General features: G+C 42.0%; 1 protein-coding gene across 5 annotated transcripts in view; it reads left to right on the top strand.

The window, feature by feature from the left end:
- Positions 1-12068, top strand: part of ARAP2 (ArfGAP with RhoGAP domain, ankyrin repeat and PH domain 2) — a 160749-nt gene that overhangs the window by 72541 nt on the left and 76140 nt on the right. For all 5 annotated transcript variants that reach the window (XM_061584048.1, XM_061584049.1, XM_061584051.1 and 2 more), the window contains 3 exons: positions 6420-6535; positions 7735-7934; positions 10019-10104. In XM_061584048.1, the coding sequence (XP_061440032.1) occupies positions 6420-6535; positions 7735-7934; positions 10019-10104 (402 nt within the window). The remainder of the gene's footprint in view (positions 1-6419; positions 6536-7734; positions 7935-10018; positions 10105-12068) is intronic.

Genomic DNA, 12068 nt, shown 5'->3' with positions numbered 1-12068 from the left:
CATAGCGCTGGGGGAACCACATCCAGTTGAGCCCTTGCCCACAGCGCCAGCTGGCGAAACCTCTCCATCTGGTTCTGTGACAGAGCATCAGCAATACTGTTATTGATACCCGGTACATGGCATGCCAGGAACAGGATATTATAGCGCAAACACTGGAGCACAAATGTTCACCCCAGGCGCATAACGTTGGGTTTTTCTGAAGACAGGGTGTTGATAACATGCACCATAGGGAGGTTGTCGCACCAAAAGTGGATACGGAATTACACAACTTGTTGGGCCAGAAGTGCACAGCTACAGCAATGGGAAAGAACTCCATGAACGTAAGGTCCTGGGTTAACCCAGCCTGTGCCCTGTCCTGTGGCCAGCTGCCATAGCACCATGTGTCATGGAAAATAACCCCAAAACCACAGGAACCTGAGGCATCAGAGTGCACCTGTAGCTCGGCCTCCAACAGGCGCTCCCTCCTCCATAGGGATACCCCATTGAATTCCCACAAGAAGATAGACCATACTGCCAGGTCGGCTCTAAGAGCGGCTGTGACCCACATGTGGTGTTGTGGTCATGATAGGCCAGCCATGGCATTGTATATGCACCACAGGAATGCACGCCCGGGCGCTACCACCCTAAATGCAAAGTTCATATGGCCCGCCAGCTCCTGAAGAGTGGACAGCGTCACCTTCTTGTACCCGATGACTTTTGAGATTTTCCCACTAAGGGCCACCAGCTTGTCCTGAGGGAGTCTACAGCACTGGGCCACGGTGTCAATCTCGATGCCCAAAAAAGTGAGAGTGGTGGAAGGGCCCTCGGTTTTCTCTGCTGCGAGGTGGACCCCAAGTTTATTTATTTATTTATTTATTTAATTTCATTTATAAACCGCCCTTAGCCAATGGCTCCCTGGGCGGTGTACAACATACAATAATAACAATAATCAACAAAAATCGGAAGATATAAAATACAGATACATAATAGGACTACCTAATGTTAAGGTAATTAAAACATTAAAATACATACAAATGAATCCATCAGCACTGCGAAATGGGCCATAAAGGCCTTACAGGCACCAGTGTCGGCAGGGCCTGCAAACAGGAAGTCATCTAAATAGTGCACCACTGTTTGCAGGCCTGCCCATCCCCTGACTGCCCACTCCAGGAAAGAGCTGAAGCGCTCAAAGACTGAACATGAAATCGAGCAGCCCATAGGCAATGCCCTATCCACATAATATTTGACAGCAAAAGTGAAGCCCAACAGTTCAAAGCCCAGTAGGTGAACAGGGAGGAGATGGAAGGCTGACTTGATATCACATTTTCCCATGAGGGCCCCGATCCCGCAATCCCTAACCATCTGCACCACCCCGTCAAATGATGTGTAGCGGACAGAACATAGGTCTGGCAGGATGAAATCATTGACAGACTCACCACGTGGGAAAGACAGGTGGTGTATGAGGCAGAATTCGCCTGGCACCTTCTTGGGAACGAGGCCCAGCGGAGTAACTCTGAGGAAGGGGGTGGGTGGCACCGGGCAGGGGCCCAATACTCTGCCTGCTCTAACTTCCTTGTCTATTTTGTTGTTCCTTTTTCCCACACAACCAATTCCATGCCCACCATCGACTTAAGATTGCGGGACATAAAGGCCTGACTGAGCCCCAAGTAGGGGATCCTAAAACCCATTGTGAAGCCTTCCAGCAAAGACTGTGCATCTTGGACTAGTGGGTAACGACTGCGCAAGTGTTGGAGCTCCGTGAGCTTAACTGGGCTGGGGCCCTTTCCTTGAGCTGTGCCAGCAGCCCCTGGCTTTCTAGGGCCGGTGGTGTCCCTGCTGAAGGGGCGGCCCCTGGGGCAGCCTGTGCAGGCATGGGCCCCCCGCATATCACACACTCGTGTTGGAATCTGCAGAGGCTCTGACCACAAGAGCCCCGGGAGCTAACTCCCAGCAAAGCAGTCAGGGTTGAACCCCCTGCCCCACTGCTGCTACCTGCTGAGCTAAGAGGTGTCCGCTGTCTGTCCTGTCGCTGGACACGGGCTTGGAGTGTGACATAAACTGCAGCTGCAGATCAGCCTCTTTTTTGTCCCAGGGGAGGGAAGTATCAAAAGCTGCCCTCATACGGAACGCCTCATCATAGGCAAGCCAGGCAGCCCCTTGGAACTCAGAATAACCTCGATATACGATGTTGAGGTATTTAACAAGTACTGAGCCCTTCTGTGGGTGTTTCTGCATCACAACCCCCAGGTATGTTAGGAATGCTGTCAACCAGTTAGCCCAAGTGCACTCTATGTGTTGCCCCTTGGGTTTATCCGGTTCCACATCATCACCTTGTCTCTTTGGCTGGTTCCCTAAATAAACCCTATTCGTAGGGTCGCTATAAATCGGATGCAACTTGAAGGTAATCCATTTCCATTTTAGGCCTAAGCAGATGTTCAAAAGCATGTGACTATTGGCTCTGCTGGCTGGGGATGATGGCAGTTGGAGTCCACAACATCTGGAAGGCCATAGGTTTCCCATCCCTGATATATAAACCATCACTAGTGACTTTTATTGCATTCAAATATTTTGGCAAATTTCCTCCTTTCTTAATACTTTATAGTTTGACTAGGTGTAGGTGGGTGTAGGTGTGCGTGTGTGTGTGTGTGTGTGTGTGTGTGTGTGTGTGTGTGATTTATGTTTACCTTCCTCTTAACGTACACATCATTGCTACATAATGTGTTGTCATGCCCAAGCTGACAGGTGATTATAGTGCTGATTCCCCACCCATACAACTCGTAGGAGTGGATTAATAAGTCTCCATGAAGTCTTCAAGATGAATCTTTGTATTGTACCAGAGCGGATACATCAGGCACAAAGCAATTGATTGAAGAAAAAAAATTGAGTTGTTGAAAGCCAAGGAAGTGAGTGTTATTAGAGTCATGGAAGTGAGTGAGAACTAGTAACACAGAAAAGGAAAAATGAGTAATCCAAAGTGATGAATGAAAGCACTGAAGAAGTTTTGAAGTGGAAAAATTTGCATATCTATATTGTAATATCTGAACAGAGTGGTTCATGACAGATGCTCTTGGAGGTCGCTGATTCATAGGGTTGCCATAAGTCGTAGTCGACTTGGAGGCACATAAAAACAACAAATATTGTAATAATGGTTGGGGGATGAAGAATGTGAACCTAACAGTCTTATGGCCTGAGACCTAGTCTATTTAAGCTTCCCAGGATATTGTTTGCTTAAGTTCCTGAATTTCCTTCAGGTTAGTGAAGGGTGCTTTATTGCAAATGTGGGTTCTGGAAACTTGCTTTCTTGAATTTGACCTTAAAGAACTGTAGGCTGGTATTTTGAGAGGAAAATACCAAGATGCTGGAAATGTGGTGTTTATTTTTTTTGAAAAAGCACAATGAGATCCGGCCACTACATTGTCTGGCCTTCATCAGGTGCTATAAATACAATTAGAAAGACACACTACATTATTACACATAACAAAATACACTACAGCATAAACTCAATCTACTTAAACTAATCTGTACAAAAATTTTTTTTTGCACTTATGTAGATTGGTCTGTAATACTCTTCTCTAGCAAGATTGCTTGAAATGGTAGATGACCACAAAGAAGAATTCTCATGAACGTACTCATATATATGCATCCCTATGTCTCTTAATTCCAGTGTATCTAATTGATCATAAGGGAATTGTGTGCAACTGAGGACTAAAAATATGGGAGGGATCATCTATATTTGTTAAAACTTATAAGAGAGGAAGAAATTCCAACCCCTCATTAAGACCACCAGGGGTCAGCGTTTTTAGTTCCAAAATCCACACTATTTCTTTCCTTAATAAGATATTACTGTTTTCCCCACTTATTTTTTCTAAAAACCAAATCTTAATCAGTAGAGGAGTGATGACATCTTGTAAAATGCTCCACCAAGGAGGCCCCAGATCTCTTGTTTTTATATAAAGTTTTTGGCAACTGCACAGAATCGTATAAATGACATTGGCAGTATTGCATGTAGAAAATTGATTCAAAGCATATTTCTTGTGATTGACAGGGTTGCCAAAAACTTTATATAAAACTTTATATATGTCATGAACTGCTGCCAGTTCTCACCAGGACCCAGCTCCCAAATCCAGAGCAATTGATCCTGGCCAGGCACAACCTGTGCTTCCCTTGGCAGGGATGAGTAACTCAACACCAACCCTGCAAGATAGGTAGACTGCTACCACCCCTTAATTCTGGTCACCCACTCTGGGCCAAGGGGAAACCCAAAGTGCCAGAAATTGACCTGCCAAGGATTCCAGAAGACAAGAGCCAAAGATGCACTCCTTGTCTTGGAACTTTAGGCAAAATATCCAGTAGTTCATGGCTAATTGGCCAAGGTGCTGGACTCAGAGCCAAATCTTCCCTACAATGAATACACACTGGTAAATAAGAAGTAGCTGTAGTAAATAAAATATAAGTGCACAAGTCTAGCAACAAAATAGTTCCTTAAAACCCACACCCCTGAGGGCCAGGTAAAATACAGAGAGTTACAGCTACAGATAAAAATAACAAAACTGTCTAGCCTAATCTATATTTACAGTAGAGGTAAACAGCAAAATAACTGCATGGTTCTACCTCTCCCCAGAGATGTATAGCCTGGATAGCAGATGAAACATGGAACCTCAACATCAGGTAACATCAAGAACATTGAGGAACAAAGACTAAGGTCTGAATCCTATTATTATCAGAAAATGCCCAGCAAGAGCCAGGAATTAATTAGCCAGTCAGGGGGGTTCCTGATGATGAAACCTTCTGGAGCTTTAATGCCTAACGGTCACACACTCACCAACCTTCCCAGGCCGATTGGGGTTGAAGTACCAGTCTCAACTGATAAGCAGGTGTTCTTGCTTATAGCTTAATTAACTAGCTTCAGCTGTGAGAACTGCATTCTCATGGCCTCTTAGAAGCCTCATTTCATGCAAGACGTTCCCCCCCACAATTCCTTGCGTCAGAACCATTTTAGTTTTTAATCTTTCAAACCATGCATTCATGACAATATAGGCCAAACATCAAGGAATGTCAAAAGATGTATAGGGGAACACCTCAGCAATATTAAAAACAAGAGATCTGGGGGCCCCTTGGTGGAGCATTTTACAAGATGTCATCACTCCTTCATTGATTTTAAGTTTTGGGTTTTAGAAAAAATAAGTGGGGAAAATAGTAATATTTTATTAAGGAAAGAAATTGCCTGGATTTTGGAACTAAAAATGCTGACCCCTGGTGATCTTAATGAGAGGTTGGAATTTCTTCCTCTCTTATAAGTTTTAATAAATATAGATGATCCCTCCCATATTCTTTGTCCTCAATTGCACACAATTCCCTTTTGATCAATTAGTTACACCGGAATTAAGAGACTTAGGGATACATATATATGAGTACGCTCATGAGAATTCTTTGTAGTCAGTTATCATTTCAAGCAATCTTGCTAGAGAAGAATATTACAGACCATTCTATGTAAGTGCAAAAAACTCCCCCCCTACATATTAGTTTATGTAGACTATGACTTTATGCTGTAGTATATTTTGTTTATTATGTGTAATAATGTAGTGTGTCTTTGTAATTTTTTTTATAGCACCTGATGAAGGCCAGACAATATAGTGGTCGAAACTCATTGGGCTTTTTTCTGAAAATAAACACATTTTCCAGCATCTTGGGATTTCTGCCCTTTTTTTATCCTCGGCTTTTTGGATGCTTGCCACTTTCTGCTTTTGGTATTATGAGAGGCCTCACTAACTGGGTCTTTGAAAGACCTATCTCTGAGACTTGGGCAAGGTGGATGTAGAGTTTCCTGTCAGATAGATTTGGCTTATTTGTACCGTTGGTATAAAATGAGTCTTATTAATGTAGGATGCAGTTCTGAGGATTTTATTCTGTCACCTATAGTATTCTTCGGAAGCCATTCAACATAAGGATTGTTAGTAAAATACTAGCAGGAAGATTTCTTGCTAGTAAAATGCTAGCAGGAAACTAGCATGCATGCTTAAAAGCATAAAGGTTATTAAGGGCATGAGCTGAGAGATGGAAGTTCCTTGGCTGAGAGATGGAAGTTCCTTGGGTGGCCTTAGCAAACAAATCTCTGTCTGTCTGTCTGTCTCTGCTTTAGCCATAAACTCATGTTCCTGTGATGTTACTAGGAATGTCACATGTTAAAAGAAATGCTAAATTAATATAAGATGTGAAGTGTTTTAAATTCTTAGGAAAAATAAGGCATTTTATGAAAATTGCTGTTTCTTGCAGGACAGTACGTTATAGTGCACAGAATGTTTGCATTGGACGTTCTTTAGGCAAACAACTTTACCCTTTCTGTCCTTTTCTATAGGCGACAACTGTTTCCAAATCAATGTTTAGAAAAGTTGAGTGGATTTTTTAAATTATGCTTATGTGTTCTTTTTTTTCCCCTCCAGGATTTTAAGACTGGATATGGCATCACTATAATCCCCATGAATGTGGCTAATGTGAGACAGGTAGACCGAACAGCAAAACAGTCTTTTGAAATAATAACACCTTATAGAAGCTTTAGGTACGGCCATTGAACATTTGTTTTAACAATAAAAAGACAAATAATTGTGGAATCAATTTTGGAGACATTTTGAAGCCATGTACATGAAGTAATTGCCACTTCTATAGAACAAGAAAACTGAGGGTGGAATTTCACATTGGCCCAGTTTGTATATCATATTGGCCCCAAGATTTGCCTTGTAGCTGTATCTGCATTTAAAAAAAATCTGATCTCTTTATGAGTTGCTGTGGCCTCTTCACTTGAATCTGTCATGTGGGTTCCAAGCTGCTCTGTATAAAATGAAGTTCTGTCTTCCATGTTCACTATGATGAGGAATATAAAAATGGCTATAATTTTTTCCTCTTTTGACTGAAGTAGATGAAATTTACAAGCACAGGAACCCCTCCATACCGGGTTTAGGTGGTCATATTGCAGACAAAAAGATTCAGAGGCTTTTTGTGTGAGAAGTGAAAGGGATTCACTTTCTTCCATAATCCATTATGGGGTGGGTGGAAGAAAGGATTGCCTCTTGCTCTTTCTTGTCCTAAAATAATTAAATGGTGTGTGTTCTTGCTTGTGCATTATTTCAACTTTGTAACTTAACACCACTTTTTCTGGTGCTTGCTTATGTCCTCCAGTAGGTCTTGCAACATGAAGCTGTCTACAATGCTGCTTGTGGAGTTCTGGAGAACTCTGTTGGTTTTTGTTTTTGTTTTGTTAAAGCAGAGCAATGTAGGGACATTATTTATTTTTAGAAAATGAAATGAATCTTTCTGCTTTTAAAAGGTTGGTGAACCTAGAGAAACAGAGAGATAGAAAAATGTAGAGCTATATGTGTCAGAAAAGCACAGAAACAATAGAGCAATATGAGGCTTTGTGGTGGCCCTGATCTGACTTGAGGAGGTTTATTGACATCCTGTTTTGACTCGGGGAGGGGAAAAAAGCACCCTGAATCTCACTGACTTGCCTCATTATTGGCATCCACACTGAGCTGGTACAGACCTCTAGTACAAAGGGGTGATGAGTGTAAATTGGCAAATGTTAATTGAGCTAGGTAAGAAAGCAAGGCAGTGTTTTTTTAAGGCTCACTTCATGTGCATTGATTATCTTGATGCTCAGTTCTCATCTTCATCTTCATACAGCTAACAACTCTTAATTGTTTACAAAACAAATAGGCCTTATCTATTTTTGAGTTAATATAAAGACACTTTGGGTTTCAGCTTTACAGCAGAATCTGAAAAAGAAAAGCAGGAGTGGATTGAAGCATTGCAGCAGTCCATTGCAGAAACTCTCTCCGACTATGAAGTAGCTGAGAAGATCTGGTTCAATGATTCTAACAGGTCCTGCGCTGATTGTAAAGCCCCTGATCCTGACTGGGCATCCATCAATCTCTGTGTCGTCATTTGTAAGAAGTGTGCAGGTAATTAAGAAATCTTGAGGGTTCCATCAAACAGCATATCTGCCTTAAAGGGCATGTCATGTCTCAACCATATTAATTTCTGATTTAGTATAAATCCTTTAATCCCATTATGGTTTGAGGCCTCCAGTTTAGTCTTTTTTAAAATGATGATATATTTGAAAAGTGCCTTTTTAATTAAAATTAATAAAATTATATGTAGGATTATTGTTTATTAGGTATAACTCTGTAGGGATAGTATCTGGGATATGTAATTATCCCCCAATGTTACTAAAGGATTTCACAGATTACTTACATCAAGCATAGGGTCAGTCCAGCCCATGGGCCAAATTAGGCGAGTAGGGGTCCTAGTTAGTTTGTTTTCCACAAAGCAGACCCTACAACCTGACATCGTATATGATGCTAGGTGTGGGGCAGGTAAAGATGTGGCTGCAAAGGAACAATTGGGTCCTTAACAAAGTGCACTCCTGATTGTTCCTTGGCAAACAGGACTTGCATTCAGCTCCTTTTAAATTTGGTGCCAAGTGCAAGCCTGCTGGGATTGGCTATACTCTGAAGTTCTGATTGGGAACTCTGGAGTGTAGCCAATCCCTGCTGAAAGCAGGGCTTGAAGTCACCTCTGATCAGCTCTGACTTCAGTCCCTGCTCAGTTTTGCAGGTGCAGTTTGAATCCAACCTGTGCCTGCAAAGGAGCATTTTTCCTTTGCATCCTGACTTGAACTCAAGCCACACTGCAGAAGAAAAATATTCCCTGGCAGCTTTACTTGAATTCAAGCTTGGCTTCAAACAAAAATTGGGTCACTTGACATGACAAAGTCAGGTGATTGGTAAGTTTCTGTCCCCACACATTTGCCAAAATGGTCCACAGAGGGTGAGGGAGCTCAGGATCCAGCCTGCTGGCCATATACTTTTCCATCCCTGACTTATATCATACTTAGGCACTTTTTCCTTTAGCTGAAAATCTGGACACAAACACTCTTCTCTGAACCCAATACCTCTTAAATTGTTTTTTGCAAGCACAGAAGGATGAAGAAGCAATGCTTATGCCTTAAAGTTAGGGCAATATTTTAAACAAGATATTAGAAGAGCTAAACTGTAATTGTTGTCTCCAAGAATGAATTTGAAGGTAATAGAAAAATGTGGCTCGCTATTTCCTGCAATTAAATTTTATTATTAAAATGGAAACAAAAAATGATATTTCTATTTTTAATGATAGAAATAATAAGCCTCCTTTCTGTTTGAGGCTCGCAATCTGAGACAATATTGCCTTCCATCTATTCATCTTCTGTCTATGTGACTGACTGAGAACACCCTATTATGAGTCCATTCCCTCTGTATACCAAGTTCACATGACGAGAGCAGGTGCAGAAAAGCATCCTTGGAATCTCTCCAAACCTGGGTCGTTAGCCCTTTCAAGATCTAATGTTCTTGTGTGGAGAGGGGAAGCATGATAAAGTATACTCCAAATGCATGTGTTTGTTTTAAAGTCTGACAATTGTATGTGCAGAGGACTCTCTTTAGATCTCATAATAAATACATGGAGATTGGTCATGCATGATCTGGCTAACCACCACCTCTAGATCACACATAAAAAGGGATCTTGCAGAAGCAGCCAGTGGGGTGGGATAGTGCCATGTCACCACTCTTCTGTCAGCAACATCACTGCCATTTATTGGTACGGTGCCACCTACCAGGATGGTGCTCCATCAGTGCATCTGCACAGACATGAGATTCCAGCTACGCAGAGCTTGGAAAAGTTACTTTTTTGAACTACAACTTCCATCAGCCCAATCCAGTGGCCATGTTGGCTGGGGCTGATGGGAGTTGTAGTTCAAAAAAGTAACTTTTCCAAGCTCTGGATTTCCATACCATCCCAGTAATCGACAGCAACAGCTCTATCTGGAGGGCGGTGGCATGGCATCACCCCACCCATCAGCCACTCCTGGGCTCTTGTGTATTTCAGAAGCCTCATAAATTTTTTCTGTTTCTTGCACTGCTGGTCTCCTTTAAAATGTATTGTCTGTTGATCAACTTTCTATCCTTATTTTTAACCCTGAAATGTGTTGCATCTTGTTCTTTTGAATCAGGGCAACACAGATCTTTAGGGCCCAGAGATTCGAAAGTCCGAAGCCTCAAAATGGATGCCAGCATTTGGAGTAATGAACTCATTGAGGTAGGAATGAGAGATGCGCCTTATCAGTGGAAGAAGTAACATTTACTGTGAAGTTTCATGGCATTTCATGATGTTCCTGAGGAATTTGTGTAGCTCAATCACAGATTATCCTGAGGATTGCTGTTAGTTGTTCCCTGTCTTACAGAGGCCTGACTGGCCTCAACTAGGAGGCGAACGTTAGTGTCACTGGTACCATCCTGTGGAATGCTTTTCTAGCAGATATTTGGCAGGCATCATTGTTTTTGACTTTCAGGCATCTGTTGAAGCCTTTTTAATGCTGTGACAGGCTTTTGCAGCTGTTTAATTCTTGTTTTGATTTTCTAGTCACCTTAAAAAAATCTGTATTTTTATTTTTAAATGATGTTGTATGTTTTTATATTGTAAACTGCCCTGATGCTTTATGATATGGCAGGACAGAAATATGTCTATTAATAAATACATGAATAAATTTGAAATAACTTATTACTTGATTTTTTACTTTTATTGTCCTATGGTTGGGTTGTTTCATGTTAGACTATAATGACATTTCTTGGAATGGAAAGTGTGAGGAAAGGGTTTTTTTAAGGAAAGCTTTATTTTACTGGGGAAATAGAATCTTCCCTATTTATAGGGCTCAGTGTCATCTCATATTAAATCAGTTTCTGTTATTTTCTTGGTTAAGTGAATTCAATACTTTTGGATGTTCTATTTAATGCCAAGCTATGGGACCTTGCAATTACTTTATAATGAAATATTGATATAATATTTTCCTTTCTCTTCCCACATTTTCCAGTTTCCAGAATGGCAAAATGTAAGTTTGCAAGGAATGCTAGGGTGGATAATTGATTTTCTATGGATGCCTCCTTATTCATTTGTACTTTCTAAGCATTTTATTGTTCTCCTTAGATCTTGTGTTGAGATATTGCTAGGGCTATGTGTAAGATGATGTTTGATGGGAGCATAGGAACCCTGCAGAACATGTGGTAGGCCACAGCATTCAGTTATTCAAAATGAGAGTCTCATTTTAAAAAGTACCTATCCAGCCCATGTGGCTGTGGAAATGTACTTGATGGTGTGTGCAGATAATGCCTGCTGAAGTCAAATGAATTGCTGGATGAGATTTCGTAAGATTGGTGAATAAGAATATAAGAAGCTGTCTTTATGCGGAGTCAGATCATTGGTCCACACAGCTCAGTACCATCTACACTGGTTAGCAATGGCTGTCCAGGATTTCAAACTGGTTTCTCTTCCAGCCCTACCTAGAAATTTTGGGAATTGTATCAGGGACCTTCTACATGCAAAGTGGATGCTACAGCCCTTTCCCCATCCTTAAGTATGGGGCTTAAGACTCTGTTTAGCACCTTTACTGTCCCCATCACTAGGAGAAGCAGCAGGGCAACCCCATCATTAGGCAGAATGAGGTGGCAAAATCAGGCAGCCGCTTTTGGTTATCATGAAAAGGCAGCAAATTGTTAGATGTTTTCAGAGCAGATTTATTTTACAGAGTAATCTAAGCCCCCTTTATGCCAGGCTGGGTGGTTGTGGTTGGATTAGGTGGAGGTGTCCCTTCATGCAGCTCTCTTGGTTAAGCCAACTTTTTACTGGCTGCTGCTAACAGAAGGATCACTCCATCAGCACCAGCCTCCCATTTCCATCTTCCAAACAGGTGGGGTGGGTAGGAGGCCCACTGGCAGGAGCCAATGGAAAGCCCCCAAATGGGGCATTCCGAGGGTGGGGAGGTGGCAAAAGCTCATCCACCCCAGGATCCGCTGGATCCTGAGGTGGTCTCAATTGCTGTTGCATGATGCGATTGCATCCAATTGGGTCCAATTGTTCTGCACACCCTCTCCTGTTTCTCCCGCGTTCACTGTGAGTAGCAGGGTGAGTAGCCCAGTCAGGTTAGGATTGCACCCATAATGAGTTTTCTTTTGTTGCTGTTTTTCAGCCAGGGTTGAGGCGCTATGTGATTTTTTCCCCCTAAGGTA

Source organism: Rhineura floridana, chromosome 9 (assembly GCF_030035675.1).
Source record: "Rhineura floridana isolate rRhiFlo1 chromosome 9, rRhiFlo1.hap2, whole genome shotgun sequence".
In the NCBI taxonomy this organism is placed as follows: Eukaryota; Metazoa; Chordata; class Lepidosauria; order Squamata; family Rhineuridae; genus Rhineura; species Rhineura floridana.
Note: the sequence above shows the minus strand (reverse complement) of the source record. Positions and strands in the feature narration are given on the sequence as shown.